General features: G+C 37.7%; 6 protein-coding genes across 9 annotated transcripts; 2 read left to right on the top strand and 4 right to left on the bottom strand.

Annotated features, from left to right (window-relative positions):
• The first annotated feature begins 3,564 nt into the window (after positions 1-3,564).
• LOC120770857 lies at positions 3,565-4,041 on the top strand. The gene is made up of 2 exons (XM_040098470.1): positions 3,565-3,648; positions 3,739-4,041. Exons 1-2 carry the CDS (start codon positions 3,565-3,567, stop codon positions 4,039-4,041), a joined length of 387 nt encoding a protein of 128 aa, XP_039954404.1.
• Positions 4,042-4,703: 662 nt separating this feature from the next.
• On the bottom strand, positions 4,704-5,372 carry LOC120773017. Its single transcript, XM_040101945.1, has 3 exons — positions 5,277-5,372; positions 5,120-5,218; positions 4,704-5,054 (listed from the first exon to the last, which is right to left on the bottom strand). Exons 1-3 carry the CDS (start codon positions 5,370-5,372, stop codon positions 4,704-4,706), a joined length of 546 nt encoding a protein of 181 aa, XP_039957879.1.
• Positions 5,373-6,523: 1,151 nt separating this feature from the next.
• Positions 6,524-8,298, bottom strand: LOC120771255. Its single transcript, XM_040099172.1, has 5 exons — positions 8,191-8,298; positions 8,023-8,136; positions 7,471-7,727; positions 6,796-6,906; positions 6,524-6,719 (listed from the first exon to the last, which is right to left on the bottom strand). Exons 1-5 carry the CDS (start codon positions 8,296-8,298, stop codon positions 6,551-6,553), a joined length of 759 nt encoding a protein of 252 aa, XP_039955106.1. The 3' UTR covers positions 6,524-6,550.
• A 485-nt stretch (positions 8,299-8,783) lies between these two features.
• On the bottom strand, positions 8,784-11,463 carry LOC120771252 (general transcription factor IIH subunit 1). Of its 4 annotated transcripts, none has more exons than XM_040099167.1 (6): positions 11,380-11,463; positions 10,888-11,133; positions 10,490-10,828; positions 9,422-10,429; positions 9,190-9,365; positions 9,001-9,126 (listed from the first exon to the last, which is right to left on the bottom strand). In XM_040099167.1, exons 2-6 carry the CDS (start codon positions 11,039-11,041, stop codon positions 9,001-9,003), a joined length of 1,803 nt encoding a protein of 600 aa, XP_039955101.1. In that variant the 5' UTR covers positions 11,042-11,133; positions 11,380-11,463. The 4 variants fall into 4 exon arrangements, with proteins under 4 accessions (XP_039955104.1, XP_039955101.1, XP_039955103.1 ...); XM_040099169.1 differs by having other exon boundaries at positions 10,888-11,092; positions 11,380-11,443; XM_040099168.1 differs by having other exon boundaries at positions 11,310-11,396.
• Positions 11,464-12,151: 688 nt separating this feature from the next.
• LOC120771254 (activity-regulated cytoskeleton associated protein 2-like) lies at positions 12,152-13,441 on the bottom strand. Its single transcript, XM_040099171.1, has one exon. It carries the CDS (start codon positions 12,938-12,940, stop codon positions 12,317-12,319), a length of 624 nt encoding a protein of 207 aa, XP_039955105.1. The 5' UTR covers positions 12,941-13,441; the 3' UTR covers positions 12,152-12,316.
• Positions 13,442-15,776: 2,335 nt separating this feature from the next.
• On the top strand, positions 15,777-18,766 carry LOC120770707 (activity-regulated cytoskeleton associated protein 1). Its single transcript, XM_040098288.1, has one exon. The coding sequence runs from the start codon at positions 15,962-15,964 to the stop codon at positions 16,700-16,702; it is 741 nt and encodes a 246-aa protein (XP_039954222.1). The 5' UTR covers positions 15,777-15,961; the 3' UTR covers positions 16,703-18,766.
• Positions 18,767-18,862: the final 96 nt, after the last annotated feature.

Raw genomic sequence — 18,862 nt, 5'->3', positions numbered from 1 at the left:
GAGTGTGCGTCTTTTGCTAATTGATCGGCATTTTCATTACCCGTAATGTTTACATGCGCTGGCGTATATAAAATTTTTATATTTTTGCCTCGTATGAGAGTCTCCTTAACCCTACGTGTGAGAATATCACTAATATTTGCAGATTTTAAAGCGTTTATAGATGAGAGACTATCGGTGCATATTATTAGTTTACAGCCTTTAGGTTTTAATTTTGCAGCTTCTTCAATTGCTGTAATTTCCGAGGTGAATATAGCGGTGTAGCTAGGCAAAAGTCCATTTTTGATTAGTTCTTTAGATTCTGTTGTAATAGCAAAAGTGTTTTCAACTTTCTTTGAACCATCACAGTACCAAATTAGCCAGTTCTTTTGCTTCCATTTTTGCACTTCCTCAGCATGTAGTTGCCTTAAAGCAAGTGGGTTCGTGCTATTTTTGGTAAAACCACTGGAGATGAAAAGGGATTCTGCAGATTTCCAGGGAGGACTGAAAACTTTGTAAGTTTTTAGCTTCGAAAAATCTATATCCATCTTCTTTGCCATTTTGAAGATTTCCGAGATTGTAGAATTAATTTTTAAGTATCTTTTCGAGTGAGCTAGAGCCTTAAAGTCTTTGTACAGGATGTTATCTGAGTTTTGTATGCAGTTATATATTTTATTCCCAGTTAATTTAAAAATGCAGTCTTCAATAGTAGGGAGTTTCAGTTCAAAAAGTATGTTTGCAATTGGAGTTGTTCGAAAAGCGAGACTAATTATGCGCGCTGCCATGTGGTAATATTTTTTGATTTTCTGCAGACAGCGTTTGGATGTTTTGCAATATATAATAAGGCCATAGTAGATTTTCCCCAATATCAAAGCTTTCATAATATTTAATAGAGACTTTGTATGTTCACCACTTGTCATGCTGCATATGATTTTGAGTAGATTTATACGTTTTGAGAGGTCTTGACATAAGTCTTCAATTTGGTATTTCCAAGTCAGTTTTTGATCAAAGGTTATTCCAAGGATTTTAAGATAGCGCACATTTTCTATTATATGATTTTGAAATACTGGATCTGGAAGATTGCAGTTCCGCTTCTTGCATATAAGTATGTAGGTGCTTACACTTTTCAAAATTAACAGAAGCACTCGATGTTAAGGACCAATTTGTAAATAAAGTAGACAACTTTTCCAAATCATGAATGTAAGTATTTACATCATTAATCTTCGAAACAAAATAGAGGTCATCCGCGTATAAATAGCATTAAAGCATTTATTTTTTCAAATGCGATTAGAAATAACGTCACCGATAGGGGAGAACCCTGTGGTACTCAATTTTTTAATTTTTTTGTTTGATTTGTATCCGTTTACGTTGACCATAAATGTTCTATTTGATAAAAAAGTTTTTGTATAGTTGTAGATTTTTGGACCAACTTTCCACTGATCAAGTTGATTGAGTATAGAATGGACACCTATACGATAAATCAACACACCTTTTGTAAAATCAACACTTATAACAGAGCAGTGATTTCGAGTTGATAAATTACTAGCTAGAAAGTGGTCTAGGTAGATTATTGCCTCTACCGTGCCTGGCCTAGGTTTAAAAGCGGTACTTATCATATTGTTTTGAAATAAAAAAAATTGTATTCGTTTTGATATTATTTTTTCCAACCAAACTTAAATTAGGTCTTCAAGATGTAATTTACAAGCTCTTGAATGAAGACATATTTACCAAAATTTATATTTTTTTTTGTGAATACATAAAATACGTAAAAAAAAAATTTTACTTTTTGCCGGAAATTACTTCTTAATAGCCAAGTTTTAAAAATGGGTAGTCGAAAAACTCTTTTCTTATTTCTTTCTTCAACTTTTTTTTTATATTTATAATGAACTTTAATCAACTAAATATGCACCATTTTCGTCGACCACTTTTTACCATTTTTCCGCTAGACACATTATTTCATCAGTGTAAAACTTTTCTGGTTTCTCGACGAAAAACTGCGACAAAAATTTGAAGCCGACTGTACTCCATTAAGGGAGTGCTGCATTGACCGAAACAAATGGTAGTCCGATGGTGCATGGTCAAGGCTATATGGTGGATGCTGTAAAAACTTCCCAGCCAAGCTCTCCCAGCTTTTGCCGAGTCTTCAAAGATGTATGTGGTCTAGCGTTGTCCTGATGGAGTACGAAGCCCTTTCTGTTGATCAGTTTTGGCCATCAGTTCTTGACTGTAAAATGTTGAATCAATCGTTCGACTAGGCTGAAACAGCTGTTAGTGGATGATTCCTTTCCAATCCTACCAAACACTCAGCATAACTTTTTGAGGCGTCAATCCTGCCTTTGCGACTTTGTTGAGCTTTACCACGCATGGATCATGATCTTTTTCGCACATTATTGTCGTATTTGATTCACTTTTTGCCTCTTGTTACCACTCACAGATGTTAATTCGGTCCATTAAATTTTTCACAGAAATTCATTACCACATGAACATGCAAACATCGAGCTTCCTTTTGTAGCCAGCCTTTTTTAAATAGTTCAAAACCGTTTGATGAAGAATGTTAAGTTCCTTAGCAATTTCATGGCTGCTTATGTGACGACCCTGGTCAATCTTTTCCATAATTTCATCGACTTTTTCAAGGATGGGTCGACCAGAGCGAGGTGAACGGTCTTTGTGACTTACCTGGCATTCTTCCCTTTTTTATACGAAAATTTCAAAATATAGCGAATTTCTTCATTATTTTGACTCATTTTTGAACAGCTGTAACTTTTTCAACTTCCTCGGATTTAATTATTTTTTTGGTAAAATGAAACTCATCTTTCCAATACTATATGGTATGACACAATGTGGTTGGTAGCCCAGGAGATATACGACTGCTACGACATCTATTGACAAAGTACGAAAAGACTTTTTGGACTATCCAATAGAGGTACTATGGAAATACTGGTATCTGAATCTCTTCAAGCAAATTTTTTACTTTCTCAGCTTCAAAGCGATCGACAAGCCCCTCAGGACTTTTGAATATAGAGAGTACAACACTTTTAAATTTTATCCGCGACCGGGTTGGGACGATATTTAAGATTTATCAGTAGTATGCATGTGAAGATTGCCGCAATATAAGCCTAAGAGTTATAAACTGAAAGGGTTAAACAAAGTATAAACTGGCAAAAGTTGTAAAAGTTATTGTTTCCTGGGTTAACAGCTAAGGTGCCCCATAGAATCTAAATCGGAATTTTGTTCTCCGAACTAGGCATATAAACGTATGCTGGAAGAGCATGCGTAACGGGCTTTGACTCGCATTATAAATAATATAATTATAAACATGCTAAAACGTTTACTTTTGGGGCTCGATTGGGTATGAAATAGCATTAAATTGTATGTTTGGTAATTTCGTTATGAGCACGATGATACTATCATTACCCCTTTAATGGGGCGTAGCTAATCACGCCTAAATGGACACTGTCCCATATATGTACATACATATGTTTCTGAATTGTAATGCAAAATATACGTATCATGGAGAGCATTTACGTATTAGTCGCGATTATATTATAAACTCACGGATTTTTGTGAATTATGGTGTTAAGAATTTCAATGGATTTAAGAAATATTGTGGTGCTTTGGTTAATGATTGCAGCAGCCGAAGCCAGATTTGAGGATTTCGTAGTTAAAGATCGGGTGTGTAAGGATGCTCGTAAACTTTAGCAGATATAAAGTTTAAAATATTCTTTAAGTTGCCTTAAATGTCTATTACTTTCCGACTTCTAGAATGATTTGACTCGGTTGGGTTATGACGATGACATCTCCCATGAGGATTATGAGCTTGATGAAGCTTCGTTTTCTAATATAGAATTTTTGCAGCAATTATCCGAAATCGAACCAAACATTATGGAGATGTTAAATGGCGTTTCATTGGAGAATATGCCTCCGGGTTTGCTCCGGAAACTACAACAATTTTACACAATGATGGACTCATCAATGTGCATGGACGACGATGATATGTGGCAGACTGGGGAATTTCGGAACTCCTACGATATAAATGGCTTCGGTGATATACTACAACTTGAATAAACTTACACACATTTTAGGATGCGAATATGAGTCTTCCAATACACACAAGATTCATAGGATACTTACGCCCAACTAGCAGTTTGATTTCATCAATCCACCACTCAAAAATGTAACCGAATATTTTCCAAAGATAAGCAATAAATTCGTTTAACCGATTGGAGGAAGTACCAATATCTATAATAAATGGGTTTGAACATGGTTTATAGCAGTGTCCAGGAGATCAATGTAGAGTTCACGAAATCGCGTCGCTATAATTGAAGAAAAATTATCGCGCTTTACCCGATACTACTTACATAAAAGAAAACAATCTAAGTGAAGACACTCTCGTTGTAAAGAGGAGCTCCAATAAGGCATAAGGAACTGGTAATGTTAGGCTACAAGCAGAGAGATAAAGTTCTAATTAGCTTCGGTGTGATTGAATCCTGTCACTTCAATAAAATAATTGATTGAGAGAAGATCTGAAGAAGATCAGAAATAGTGTATGAATTTCAAATCTTAAGCTTTAAGTCTAAGATTTTGATCTTCATTCACATAAAATAACTTGAACTGTATTGTTTAGCCTTTGTAAATATGAACTTTTCTTTAATATGTTCTTCTCTTATCTGTTTCGTGCGCCTCCGTAATTAGCGGCCAAGGAAGAGCCAATTACCTTCAATCATCGATTAACAATTGGTTATATATTCCCTGGTTATCTCACATTCATTCGAAGATATCCATAACTTAGGCGGACAGTTAAGAGGCAGTTCTTGCCCAACACAAGTCAGGTAGCCAATCAGAATCATTTTTCTGGTCACCACACTCGGTTGAGGGGCTGATAGTGTAGGTCTTCTTGTTTGAATTTTAGCTATGCGGGCCTTAACAACCGACTGACATTTTTCAAAACTGACAAGCAAAGCATTGGCAAACACGGGATCGTTGGGGTTGAGCTTGTTGAACATTTTACGAGCGTTGTCCATCTTCAGCTGCTCTCCATTTAGAATGTCGGCCGCTTTGAACAAGCACTCCACTTTATCCTACGCAATGAAATCGGCATTCAATTATGGGAATATTAGAATATCATGAAGTTAAGATGTGCTACCAGATTTGATGATGGAAAACCATCTCCTATATTGGGACATTCACGACTATAGGCGCCCAGGTTCGGTTTCGGCTTCCTGCAGCACTGAATCAAGTTTTTCTAAAAATTACAATAAATTTCCTTCAACAATGTCATTGAAACTAAGCTTTGGACTTACAACAAAACCTGCTGGAGGAGTACTGCAGTCACTGGCGGCATCGATCCATCCCAACTGCGTAGCCAGCAACGCTATGGCGATTATTCGGTAGTTCATTTTAGCTCCAGAATCAGACTAACTGTTCTTTGTGTATATTCCAAGTTATATAATTTAGGAAATTTTGTTCAAAGTGGGTGATTCTATTTTACTAGTGCGTTTTTCCATTCCAAATGTTTGATATTAATTAATTTTATTGTCATTAATTTATTTTGATGTCAAATCATTAAAATAAAATTACTTTTTAGATCAGAAATTTAAAAAACTAAACCACATATTAAGAGAGGGCGTTGCTACTATCCCAAGATTTTTTTTTTTTGTTTTGTTGCATTTTGACAATGGCTAAAATCCATGAATTAAAGTTCGATTTGTTGGAGCACCCAACGTATTCACCAGATTTCACCCACAGCGACTTCCATTTGTTTCGAAAATTCAAAAAATGTATGCGTGGCAAGCGTTTCTCCTCAAATGAAAAGGTCATAACGGCTGTTGAAGCGTATTTTGCAAACATCCCCGATTCTCACTTCAGGGATGGATTCCTCAGAATAGTGAAGTGTATTTTGAATCATAAAATTGTGTTTTTCTTAGCAAACGACGAAACTTATTGAACAACCTTATAAAAATTCTAAAATGTAGAGAAAATGATTGGAGATATTCTCACTGGGACCAAAACTCTCCTGCTCTGAACATGAGAACTGTAAGAGCGACACATTGTGACGTAGGAGTGACAAAAAAACAGTATCTTTATTTTTACTCTGTCGTCGCGACGTGTCACTCTCACAGTTACCCTATGCTTTGAATGTAACAAATACTTTTATTTCTCCAAATTTTCAATAATGGTATTTAAAAACTCCGATTCGGGCAAAAATTCCTGAAAATTGTGTCAAAAGTGTACAAGATATAGGGCGAAAATGGGATTTTTCTATGGCTTTTAATAAGATGTCTTGTAAATTTACTATCAATTTCCTCAAAACCCGTATTGTGAGAATTTTGGAACTTCAGAATTTGCGTGGCTTCTAGTTCCTAAATTTTATATACTTAAAATCGAAGATATTTTGTAAAAATTCTCTTTTGATCGAACCACCTCATGAAACTTGTAGGAGGGCGGCAGAACATCCTTGGCCCCGGGCGCCCGAAGTTGTAGCTACGCCACTGGCCGACAATAATTTCTCGAATTCATTATAATTCACTTAAAATACATTTACGCGGTTTGTTTTTTTCTTTTATTTCATTTTCATTCATTTACTATTCATTAATTCGTCGATAATATCGCCAAGCGGCGCAGAGATTAAATCCAAAGGGTTTTCTTGGCAATCCGCTGCGTACTCTTCACAAAATCCAAACGAACCATCTACTTCGGCTTGATAGTAGGGAAGTGGAAGATTTTCATGCGCCGATGTGCTGGGACTGAAAGTTACAGAAAATCCGATAATTATTATTCAATAATGGATGCAACAATCATCTTAGAGAGGAAATAACTTACGAAAACATTATATGAACTAGTGTGCCGAGAACTCCGTTCACCTCACCCAGACCGGAGGAATTCGTTTCGCAAATCAAACGCAGCAAGCAGTGCTCAGCATTATAGCCGCTTCTAAAAGGGAACAAATACCTAAATACACATACATATAAACAGATGGCTTCTTATATTAAGCAAACCAAAACAAAACCCGATAATAATATTTACATACATACATATGTATGTACTTATAAACAACTTGAGTCACACGACGCCAAGATTTAGGCGACCAGCGCTGATTAGAACCTTCTGGTTCGCTTGCTTGCATCAAATCGACACACCACTGTACCGGACGCGCAAGAGCGCCATCAAAGGCATCAGCCGCCTGCGCGTGTGCGACTAATTAGAGTTGTTCCTTTCCTAGACTGCTACTTTGCTACGCAATTGCGTCGATGAAAGTAGTTTCACACTCGTTTCATAATTGATTATAAAAAATCAATAAAAGTGGTTGAGAATCAAGAGAGAACATTAATACAAATACACAGATTAATACACAATATTCTTTGGCGCAAATTATTTCATGGAAAAAAGTGTGAAACGTGAAAATATCAAAACTCGAATGCTCTATAATCGGACGGACAAGTATTGAATTTGAGTAGCATTACTCTAATTGGCTTTCAAATTCCATGAAATGCAAACCTTTTGAATTTATCCATGAGTATGTGGTAGAAGTGGGTGCGCGTTAGCAATGAATTTGGCACACCTTCCGTCCGTCGCCGTGTTCTTGCAGCCGATTCTTTAGCGTAACTTGTTGAATTCACTGTAGGCGCTGCTGTTGTTGTTGTTGTTGTATCTGCAGTAACATTCTGAACCGTACAGTTAGTACAACCTACCGTCTGATTCAAATGTTGAAAGTTCCTAGCTTGAGTCAAGACATCATCATCTTCGATACCATTCTGAAAGCATTTGTATTGACAAGTATTTTAATGGCAGTGCCGTTAAATTTGAATTAACAAATGTGGTATATGTATACCCTAATGTGAATGCAGTGACCGAGAGAGAGCGGAGATTGGGAACAATTCCTCCCGAGCCCGGAATTATCAGAGCTCTGCAACAATTTTTTACAAATCTTTTTATCCAACAATTGATGGATCAGGGTCCCACATCCTATCTCTTCCTGGGCACTGGTTTTCTCACAACGGACAGGTGTGAATTCACATGCATACATATGTAGATATATTTTTTACTAACCGCTATTGGCGGCAGGTTCCACGTGTACGGCAAATTGTAGTTCGCTTCAAAATTGTAAGAGATAAAGACATTGCGATGTGGCAGCTCCAACGGCACCGCGATGGCGGCAAAAATCTGAAAGCACACTTAAATTTCTTCCAATTGCTTTCGAATACTTTGCGCACTTACACCATATGCGGAATTGGTTGGAAAAAACGCGGCACCACAACACAGGTTACTACACCAAAGAAAGCTCAGAAGCCGCAAACAAAAGCCCGTATTTTGTCGTACGGCCATTGCACAGCACTCACGGTAATTATAAGTTAAATTACTTTAATCGATTTTTATTAAACGCGAATCAGCCCACGTCTTTCCGAAGAAAGCCTTCAATAACGACTAAATGCATTTACTTCCTTCCCAAGCTACTTGCTTAAGTTAAGCAACCCATGAATGAGAATAAGTTCTACCATTTCATTACTAGAGAGCGGCATACCATTAAGCCACAGAAAGTAGTAAGTGATCGCTAATCATTTATGTCAACAAATCTCAAGAAAGCGACAGCGTTAATGCGGCATATTGATAATATAAGATATTTGTAGTTCTAAGTTGAAGATACCAATCCCACCAAATCTTTAGCTTTCTCTTTTAAAGAAAAGTCCACAATTTTTTCTTAAAAATATTTTGTTATTCTAAATATTGTATTGTTGCTTGTTGAACCCCTATTTGAGAAAATAAAATTTTTACTTTTTCTGAATCTAATAATAAATTCAAATACTTATAAATATCTGTAAATTAACTGATGAGCGATGACTTGTAATTTGATTGAATATATACAGTAGTACAAAAACAAAAAAACAAACAGTTTGTATATCAGCTTCAATTTCAAAAATTTCCAGATGAAGTGAATGCGTTTGAGTTCCTCTTTTACGTAAAATTTCAATTTCAGTTTTGCCGTTGTTGAACAATTATAACCGGCACATGCGTATGCAAGAAGAACTATTACCTATTTTGGCGCTTCTTTCGCTCTTGCCATGTTGCAAATTTCGTGTTGGCCGACTGCAGCAGTCGATTCAAATGCTGAGTGAGGGAAGCACCCAACGGAGAGAGCTCATGCAATGCACGGCTCTGAAAATAAAATAAAAAAATATATGCAAACTTTTTGTAGTTAAGTTTTATTATTGCAAATACCTCGAACGGCACCAGTTTGGCCATCTTAAAGCGTTGAAGCGCATCATGCATGCGTACGGCTCTCTCTTCGGCTTCGGCGGTGGTTGGTGGGAAGCAGTTCCAGAAATGTTTCAACAATTCTGACAGCGATAAATATAAATTACGTAAATCCTTCTCGAAATCAGGAGGCACCAACTCTAAAGTAAATAAAAATTAAGAGGTGCCTCATAATATGTGCTTGGCACACACTTACGACCAACTGATTGCTCATGAAAGCCACGCATCAGCGCACCACCCGGACTCAGCTCGCCCAGTGCATTCACCGCTGCCGTAGGACTAACCAAAACCTTGGCTGGCGTACGTTGGTTCCAGGTTTCTGTGGCACGCATTAAATGATATTGAATTTCTTCCATACGACGTGGATCTTCATGCATATCATATCCGGTTATTGGCATGGGACCGTGTAAATACCGCTCTTCTTTGGCTAGTGACAATTGTTGCGATTTCTTTATTTTTTGTGTGCTATCAGTTGTATCAGCTGCTTCTATTAACGGTTCACCAAGATCCTCATAATGAATTTTTTCTATAATCCGTTGACGTTTCGCCGGCTTATCGGGGCTTCCAAGTACGCCGTTGGCAGTGGAATTGCTTGCTGAATTAGTATCAGCATCACTTACTTTGCCCTCCTTTGATGATTTGGATTTTTCGACTCCTCCATTAGCGGTAGCGTTTTCTGTGCTTTTGGAGTCTTTTATTTTAGTTGCCGGTCCATTGGCTGTTGAAGTAGAGCTGCCAGACACATCGGCACAAGTCTTCAGCACCATTATTGAATGTTGGTTAAACCTTTTTATCATATTTTGATGGACAATATTACCACTATTTGATATGTTACGATCGCCGGCTACACTGCAAAAACCCTCCTCCAACGGTACATCTTCAAACTGCTTCAAATCGAGCAAAGGATCGCCAGCTCCTTGTTGGACTGCAGCTTTTAAAGTTTGATCATCAATTTTTCCACATTCCGTAAAAATATCTTTGGAACCAGCTGTAATACGATCACGATGAAAGTAATGTGACTGGAAAAATTTGGTCCAGAATTCAGCTTCCGTCATTTTAGAAGGAACATTTTCTTGATGCTTTCTTTTCACGGCGGGATACGTCTTAAATATACACAGTATTATGTCGGGGGTTAAGTTATATTTCAGGCCGTTGCAACCATCAGTTTGTGGCTTTATGTCAGCAAGAAAGGCGCCGGAAACACCTGTATATGTGGAAATCTTAATAAGCATGATCACAAATTTATAACACGACGTTTACTTACCAATATCCTGTTTTTTATTATTTTTCTTCATCGCATGCTCCTTGGCGTGGGTAGCCCAAAACTCTTCACTAGTAAGAACTTGTGTTATAACTAAATCCTTATAGAGTTGCAACAAATTAGGATTTTCCGAAAGTATGCGGTTTTTCTCTTCCAATTCCTTATCTACTTTTCGTTTGAAGTTTGGAAGTAGTTGTTGCAGCAACTCCTTCACTTTATCACGGTCTTCAAGCACCGCTTGCAGTCCATTTCGATTGACAAAATGGAAAGTGGAACTGTTACCATCATGTAAAACAACTTGAAGTTGCACTTTTGGTTTTCCTTCAGGCGATATTTTCTGCACTATTGGAGAAACGTAAATGTAATTACACTTTCATTTACCGTGTAAATTATGCATTTACTTTTAATGTCGGCAAAACGATGTGACACCGCAACAGTATCACGATTTTCCGCCATCCATGCCAGACGTTCATTCATTACGTAGAGCGTGCCATCACCTTTTTTATAACGCACTTCGCCCATTTGCAGCAGCACATCCTCGCTGCTCGTCGTCATGTTGACCACAAATAATATATGTTCCCCACAAACTTTGTAATTTCAGCGCCACAGCAGAAATAGGTTAATAGTAGATAGTTGGAATATGTTGGCTGTTAAAAATGTAGATGGTCAAATATTTTATTGAAATCTAAAATCATTTCATTATTCTCAATCACAAGCCCAGTGGTATCGCTTTTCTAGCTTCATTTGCTAGCTAGATTTGCTCTTGTGATTTATATTGCGCCACTAAGTATTCAGCTTGCCTGTATTTTCAATAACAATTTACCTTTCAATTGTTTACCAAGAGATATTTTATAAAATTCTGATATAATTTCAAAATATAATTTTTTACCCACCGTTTTAGTGGTGCTCTGTCGCCATTTGCAAAACTCCGCAGCACACACAAATGTCATTTTGCCGTTTGCTCGCTGTCAAACTGCCCAACAACAACTGCGGAACAAAATACCAGGGTTCACTGCAAACTCTATTGCGTAGCCTTCAAAAGTACGCATTTCACAAAACGTAGGAAAACTAGAAAAAACTAATTTGGCTCCATAAAGTTATACTTGCAAATTAGTACCAGAAAATTGTCAAATAATCAAACGTACGTTATCGAATATTACTTCATAACTTAACAATTTTTTTTTTTAATTTTTAAATTCACTCTGTTGGAATCTTAAAAAATTAAGAGTTATATGTTGAAATGTATACACTTCTAAGCAACCCTATAAAGGCGTTACCAGACGTAATAATAAATTAAGGTATGTTTTATACTTGGGGTTTCTTTCATCGAATGGGATATATTCCGATGATAATGATCTGGTTATAGATAAGAATAGAGAATCAAATATCGATAAAAATGAAGATTGAGGGAAATTCTATTGAAAATATTGATCTATATACATAAAATATGTATGTCTATGTGACTGGATACGTAGATAACTATAAATGCTTTAAGGTGGTTGAAATTATTGCCATTTTCTACAAAGTATGTTTTGTTGTTTTATAAAATGTTTCAGCGTAGAGTAAGTGGTGATAGTTCCGGCCGGATATGAAACTGTCCCTTCCGGGTACATGTATACCAATTTCAAATGTTTTGTTTTTTTATCATTTATGTTTATTATTTTAGAACATATAGTTGCAAAAATTTATTTAATATTTATTTAGTTTTTCTTAAAAATATCTCCTACAGTTATTGTATAAACTAATAATATGCTAATTCTTTCACTTAGTGAGAAGCGAGAACACAATGTACACTTTCGCTATGAGAAAGCTGTAACCATAGCATCGCTATCAGTGGCGTCTACCTACGGTGTTGTGTCGCTCCAAATTGCGTCCCTTCTCTAAAAGCTCTCGATACGTTTTAACTTCATGTCGCGGTATTTGTTGTTTATATTTTGCATCCAGCAGACCATAAACAAAATCTAGCTCAGTCTCCACATCGTGTCGCCCCTCCGGCAGCTTCGCTATCAGAGCACGCTTCTGACAAACAAATGTATCAATGGGCGTGTGCTCGGACTGTTTTGATTCGAAAATCTCCACGTATATTTGATAGGGTGGTTTCGTCGGCGAAAAGTGGTCGCGCAACAGTTGTAGAGCATCTTGCCACGACTTCGCATCGCGTCGTACGCCCTTCCACCATGTGGAAGCAATACCTTGAAAGAGAAGTGGCAAACCTTTTAGCGCGTCTTGATCGCTGATGCCTTCCATGTCCTTGTAGGTTTCAATGGCGTTGACGAACTCCTCGACGGCATCGTTGTCACGCTGACCATGGAAGCGTACATTGCAATTGCCAAAACTGCTTTTCGCCTTGTTAGCTTGTTGCTGCTGCTGCTGTTCGCTGTGTTGTGGACCCAGCGCTCGTATAGTTGCGAGTAATTGTTGAAATTGCTCATCGGACATGCGACCAGTCGACATTTTTGCGTAGCTTTTGGCTTTTAATCAAGCGCTTTGTGTTTTTATAATGGCAAACGTGATATGGACGAGCACCAGCGCGACGACAAACCGATGACAACCGCAGCCGCAGCCAAGAGAAGACTGTTTTCGTTTGCCGACATAAGCATTCGCTTACGTTTGATGGTTCTCTTAGCTGACTGATTGGGAGCGAAAGTTCCAATAATACGTGGGGTCATCTGTTGCGAAATAACTTGTTTACAGTATTGAAAATGCATATGTAGATGCTCATTAGTCATCGGCAATTCGCAAAGAACTTGTCTCTCCCCAAATATAGTACATAAAAACATGTTTACATTTGTACGTTTGCCTCAAACACCGTGGTGTGGACACTTATAAGAATCACAAAAAAATCCAGGAGGTCCCAATAAAATATACAACTTTTATTGTGAGATTTAGGGCAGAACTAATATTCGGTGCAAACCTTGCCTCTTAGTAACACCTTAAAAATAATTGCACACTTATGTAGTTTCGACGTTTACTGGCGTGACTGTGTGCAGAATTTAATCAATAGCACTGTGGTGTGAAGAAATGCAATGAATTCCATGGACTGATTTACACACTGTGCTCCTCTATGTAGATACGTACATAAGTATATAATGGTATGTTTTGTTTATTGTGGGATTCAAAGAGAAACAGGAGAGCGAAGTTTATAAAAGCCGGCTAACTTCTAAATATAAAACCTAATTTTGTATTTGTTTACAATTTGTACATTTCTTGCCTCACTTAAGTACATCTAACCAATATTCGGGGACTATAATTAAAGATAATAATAAAAAAAAGTTCCTCTATTATAATCTAAGAGTTAGATAAAGTAGCATTTGCCAACAGGTGTGTTGTTGTTAACAATTTTTGGACATTGAAAACACTTAAAAGTAGTTGACATACATACATACATATGTACTATACATAGACTCAGAAATCGTACGAGAAATGATGAGTCATTCGCTTTTTGTTTGTACTTTACCGAAAACTTGATGATCACAGCTTAAAGTTCTATTACCTATGTATTTAAGGTCGATATTAATCTTTAATTGCATTACTTGACCCAAGCAACCCAATGCAGACTTAAACAGTTCGAACACCCAGGTCAAATCTGCAAAACAAATGAAGAAATATGCATTGGTTGTACTCTTTTGTAAAAGGAATAGGTGAACTTATATATTCTATGGTTTCTCGCGTATTTTCCGAGGTCAGCGGGCTATTGGGGGTAAAAACTTTATAACTCTTGGAACTGAAAATGTATGTAATGCTTTTAAAACCTCCTGACCATCTGATTCGAACCGCAAAACAATCTGTGGATGCAGGTTTAACGCGCTTGGATCTATACATTCGAATGAGGATCATATACCCTCAATAGCGCCAGCAGAGCCCTGGTATTCAGCTAGTGCTGGTATTTTGTGCACATAAGGCGATAGTTGGTCGCAGTGCACGCTTTAATTAATTCTATCTAAGCATTAATCAATTTTGGCAAGATAAGATAATTGAAAAGAAATACATACATATATAGGGGACTCGCAACTTGCCATAACGTATCGTAAAATCATAAAATCATAAATGTTTACACTTGTTTAAAAAAATTGATGTTGGATTACATACAAAAATTAGTTTACGCATTCAATTCTCAATTCTTTTCGTTATAACTTTATGAGACTATATGATCAAGAAGTAATCAATATAACGGGATATAACTTTGCACAAATAATGCTGCTAGGGTATGCCTCATTGTAACGAAAAATTGTCCAAATCCAAAAAAATCTGTTCTAGACCTTATGTATGAAATATTTGGGCCCCAGTGCCTATGGTTGACTTTTTACTGAAAATATTGGTCAATGTGAGAGACATACATATGTTTGTATGTATAATTGAAATTCAGAGAGGATCCTTTCCTTATAATAGTATGTCTGTGTGCTACAAATGGGTTGAATCGGACTAATACTTTCGTTAGCCCCAGTGTACCTAATATAAAGGCTTTCGAAGTTCCGGGTGACTTTTTGCCGCATATATCGGCCGATATGTGAGTTATCTTAATAAAATTGAGAGGACGTATTTTTCTTATAACTAAAATATTTGTGCTTTGAATGAATAAAATCAAGTGAAAACTCACCCTAGACCTTATGTACCTTAAGGTACTTCCCTGGCTTTAATCCTTGCAAATTACTAATCACCTTATCAATTTGCAATATTAATTGGACTAAATCCTTTCCATATACATACTATGTACATATGTATGTATGTACTATGCGATTTCTACCGAACCAAGAGTAAGCCATGAGCTATTTCATAACTTGTGGAAATTGAAGCAAGCAACGAATTTCCGATGAAAAAAGCAACTGACTACAGCCACATAAACATATTTGTAAGCATGTACATATGTATGTATATTTAATTATATGCATTGCAAAGTGCATCAAGTTTCTCGTTAAACATTAACTGTGGTCAATTAAGGAATTTATATGCAAGTGTTGTTGTAACTGCTCAAGAAAACTAAATTTGTCATATAAATTAGTTATTTGTTGGCGAAATTAGAATAAGAATTTAGCAAAATATATACACGAAAAAATGAATATTTGCCGGTTGTTGCAGTTAACCGTAAATACACATACATACATACGCATGTATACATACATATATGTACTTCAACCTCCGAGTTCTCTTCGTTAGCCGCTCACACACAGAAACCGAGAGCTTTTATTATGCATTCCCAATTACATACACACATACTTCCATTCTTATGACTTCATGCGATTCTCTCCCAAACCGATATCCACAAAGGTGACTATAAAAGCCGCTCCGCTTGGTAGACGAATTCAGTCTCTTACGACCAGCAAGTGAATTACTATAGTAGCAGGAAGACATTCGCTAACAGCAATTGGCTTTGTTCGCTGCTATTAACAACAAAACATTAAACAACAACAAGCAAGAATTGTGCGTGAGTCATTTTAACTTCTCGTCTACGAAGTCCACATTTTTCCAAACAACAAAATGTCACAACCCGTCGTACAAATGACAGCCGAACAGCTGCAGTCACTTATCGAATCGGTACGTTTGGCAGCCGTGGCAGGTGCCAGCGCTGCTGCACCCGCCACTCTCCACAGCAAAGGCAGTTTCACGAACTGCACTAGCCGTTTTGGTGGTCAGCGCGATCACGAAGCCGTTGAGGAGTTCATAACATCGATTGTGACCTACAAAGAAATCGAGTCGATCAGCGATGAGGATGCACTAAAGGGGTTGTCTTTGCTGTTCTACGGACTGGCGTCCACTTGGTGGCAGGGCGTGCGTAAAGAAGCGAAAACTTGGGGAGATGCCATTGCGTTGATTCGCGATCACTTCTCACCCACCAAACCGGCCTACCAGATTTACCTTGAAATCTTCGAGAATCAGCAACGTGACAATGTGCCCATCGACACATTTGTTTGCCAGAAGCGTGCGCTACTCGCACAACTGCCAGAGGGACGTCACGATGAGGAGACCGAATTGGATTTGGTTTATGGTCTGCTGAATATCAAGTACCGCAAGAATATTCTGCGTCAGGACCTTAAAACATTCCGTGAATTGTTGGAGAAGGGTCGTATAATCGAACACAATAACTTGGAGGTTGAAGCGGAGCAAAACGGGCCAATACGTGGTTCGAAGCGCACCAAGCGCTGTACTCATTGCAACTTCCGTGGTCACACGTACGAGGAATGTCGCAAACGGAAATCTTCGAACGAAGGCAACGAATAAGCAAAAAATCACATTCCACTTCATCAGCTCCAAGAATTAACCAGACATTCACGCATACAACAAATCCAATGACGACAACCTGCGCACAATACTAACAACCATAATGAAACAAATTGGACAATGATGTCATCACCCGGTGAAGTCTCAGTCCGAGCAGCTTGCGTCGCAACCAAATCACTGAAGCAAAACTTTCGCTCTCATCAAAGCTGAAGCTATGCAGCAGCGTCGAACTTTGGTCAATTTGGTATCAGCGGCAACAGCAGCAACAATACTACTAAGTCTTAGTATAAGTATACATACATACATACATACACACATACATATAGTTATTGCGAACTGAGTTGCTCACAGTTCTCTTCGATTCTAGTGGACGTTCTACATTGGAGGGTAAAGTCTTTGTCCAAAGATTGTTATTATTTCCAAAAGAGGAGAAGAGGGCAGTGGCTTCTCAAAATCGTCAAAATCTTTACACCGCACGCTGTGTCTAACACGGCTCCGCATGGCTACGATCGCCATTAAATCACAAGTAGTGAAACCAAGAATTTTGAATCAAAGTCGGTTCTTCGGAACCATAGAACCGAGTCACGCATCTGATCAGCTGTGCTTCAATAATATTGGGAGCAATTTGCCACGCTTGGCATTTCAGGCAATACTCGAACTTCATTCTTCAATCGAAACTTACAGTGGTCTATTCCCTTGTTTTGTTCGAGTGGGAATTCATGTGCATGCTGTAACAACTATGATATCCTCGGAATCCCAGTTGTTCAATGTGCATTAATGAGTTTCGGCTTTTTCAAACGAGTGGCTTTGGCCATTGTTTTTCGATCGAAAAATGAAATATTTGTTTTGTTGTTTGAATTTCTGAGTTTAGTGGCTGATTGCTAACTTTATGAACAAGGTTGTGAAGATGAGTGACTCAAAACCCCGTTGCATTTGTCTGCGGTTGAGTGTGGTACAAACGTCTAGGAGTGAGCGCTTGATTGGACCATGCCTTTGTATTTGTTTCATATGGTTTGGCTCAGATCGACATCTGGTAGACCCTTGGTCCGGCATTTCGGTGTTGTTCCAAGAGTTCTATCAGGTCGGTGTGCTCCAACCCATAGTTACAAATGCTCAGCTTTTCCTATTTTGCATTCATCAGAAACTAGGCTTTTTGAACTCTCTTACTCGCTCTGAAATGCGGCAAAAAACCAACCGTTACACTTGGAAGTGCTGCCTGACATTTTGTATTCCGAACCAATATGTTGGGCTATACGATGGATATTGCTGTGTAGGCGGTTCCAACTTTTGCCGTTCGTACTTAAGTGTGTATTCCTTCGGGTTTATGCATTGTGTGCGAGCGGTAACTGGTGGATCCAATGACTCGGTTTTGTTCTCGCATAGTCCACATACGAATTCGGTTGCAAGCGTGTTGACAGTAACTCTGAGTGCGACAAAAATAAAACTTGCTCTCGGGCAAATTTTAAAAATATTATATATATTTTATATATTTAAACAGAACTGGAAACAAATTGTACAACGATGGCTAGACTGTCGCCATTCGTACAATTGGCACGCCAAATTGATGATTTGCATGTCAAGCTAGTTGAAAAAACATTGACTTCAGCTTCAAGCGTATGGCTCGCCACTCAAAATGCATTCATGCATTTACTCAAACAAAATGTCTAGATTGATCACTCATTTACCTTCGGAATGGGATGATGATCTTAGCCTATGTAGAAACCTCAAATGCTTCTCATGTAATGTTGATATCCGCAGTGTTGTATACCTTCATCACGTGAGTGGAAATTGCCAACCAACCATTTGCCGAGAGCGCCCAATTTCGGAGGACCTGGCCCATAATTCGGTTTAAATGGGGTTGGTGGTCTCACCTGCTAATAATTTAGCAAAATCACTGCCACATCAATATAAAATATCAGCATTGCATAAGAAGTACTGCCTTAATGTTATACATTTGTACCTAAACCTTTGTAAATACTAGCAATAAGTTTTGTCAAAACACAAAAACGAAAAAACAAAAAAAAAAAATTCCAGAGTCGGAAAAAATAAAACGACAAAGCTAAAGCAAAATTAAATACAAAGAAAATCAAAACCTAAATCTTAACTGTGTTATTATTATAGAATAATAGGGGGTAGTACTCCTCCAGAAAAATACTCCAA

Source organism: Bactrocera tryoni, chromosome 3 (genome assembly GCF_016617805.1).
Source record: "Bactrocera tryoni isolate S06 chromosome 3, CSIRO_BtryS06_freeze2, whole genome shotgun sequence".
Lineage (NCBI taxonomy): Eukaryota > Metazoa > Arthropoda > Insecta > Diptera > Tephritidae > Bactrocera > Bactrocera tryoni.
This window is presented reverse-complemented; position numbering and strand designations above follow the sequence as displayed.

What these genes read in the sequence shown, in the direction of transcription:
- LOC120771254 (XM_040099171.1), bottom strand. Translation starts at nt 12,940, where the DNA reads ATGTCGACTGGTCGCATGTCCGATGAGCAATTTCAACAATTACTCGCA.
- LOC120771252 (XM_040099167.1), bottom strand. Translation starts at nt 11,041, where the DNA reads ATGACGACGAGCAGCGAGGATGTGCTGCTGCAAATGGGCGAAGTGCGT. An exon ending in TCGTTTTGCCGACATTAAAA is followed by an intron (nt 10,829 to 10,887) that starts GTAAATGCATAA and finishes TTTCTCCAATAG; the next exon opens with TGCAGAAAATATCGCCTGAA. An exon ending in CCAAACTGGTGCCGTTCGAG is followed by an intron (nt 9,127 to 9,189) that starts GTATTTGCAATA and finishes TTTTATTTTCAG; the next exon opens with AGCCGTGCATTGCATGAGCT.
- LOC120771255 (XM_040099172.1), bottom strand. Translation starts at nt 8,298, where the DNA reads ATGGCCGTACGACAAAATACGGGCTTTTGTTTGCGGCTTCTGAGCTTT. An exon ending in GGAACCTGCCGCCAATAGCG is followed by an intron (nt 7,728 to 8,022) that starts GTTAGTAAAAAA and finishes AAATGCTTTCAG; the next exon opens with AATGGTATCGAAGATGATGA. An exon ending in CTAGTTCATATAATGTTTTC is followed by an intron (nt 6,720 to 6,795) that starts GTAAGTTATTTC and finishes TGTAACTTTCAG; the next exon opens with TCCCAGCACATCGGCGCATG.
- LOC120773017 (XM_040101945.1), bottom strand. Translation starts at nt 5,372, where the DNA reads ATGAACTACCGAATAATCGCCATAGCGTTGCTGGCTACGCAGTTGGGA. An exon ending in CTCCTCCAGCAGGTTTTGTT is followed by an intron (nt 5,219 to 5,276) that starts GTAAGTCCAAAG and finishes TGTAATTTTTAG; the next exon opens with AAAAACTTGATTCAGTGCTG. An exon ending in GTTTTCCATCATCAAATCTG is followed by an intron (nt 5,055 to 5,119) that starts GTAGCACATCTT and finishes TTCATTGCGTAG; the next exon opens with GATAAAGTGGAGTGCTTGTT.
- LOC120770857 (XM_040098470.1), top strand. Translation starts at nt 3,565, where the DNA reads ATGGATTTAAGAAATATTGTGGTGCTTTGGTTAATGATTGCAGCAGCC. An exon ending in ATTTCGTAGTTAAAGATCGG is followed by an intron (nt 3,649 to 3,738) that starts GTGTGTAAGGAT and finishes TCCGACTTCTAG; the next exon opens with AATGATTTGACTCGGTTGGG.
- LOC120770707 (XM_040098288.1), top strand. Translation starts at nt 15,962, where the DNA reads ATGTCACAACCCGTCGTACAAATGACAGCCGAACAGCTGCAGTCACTT.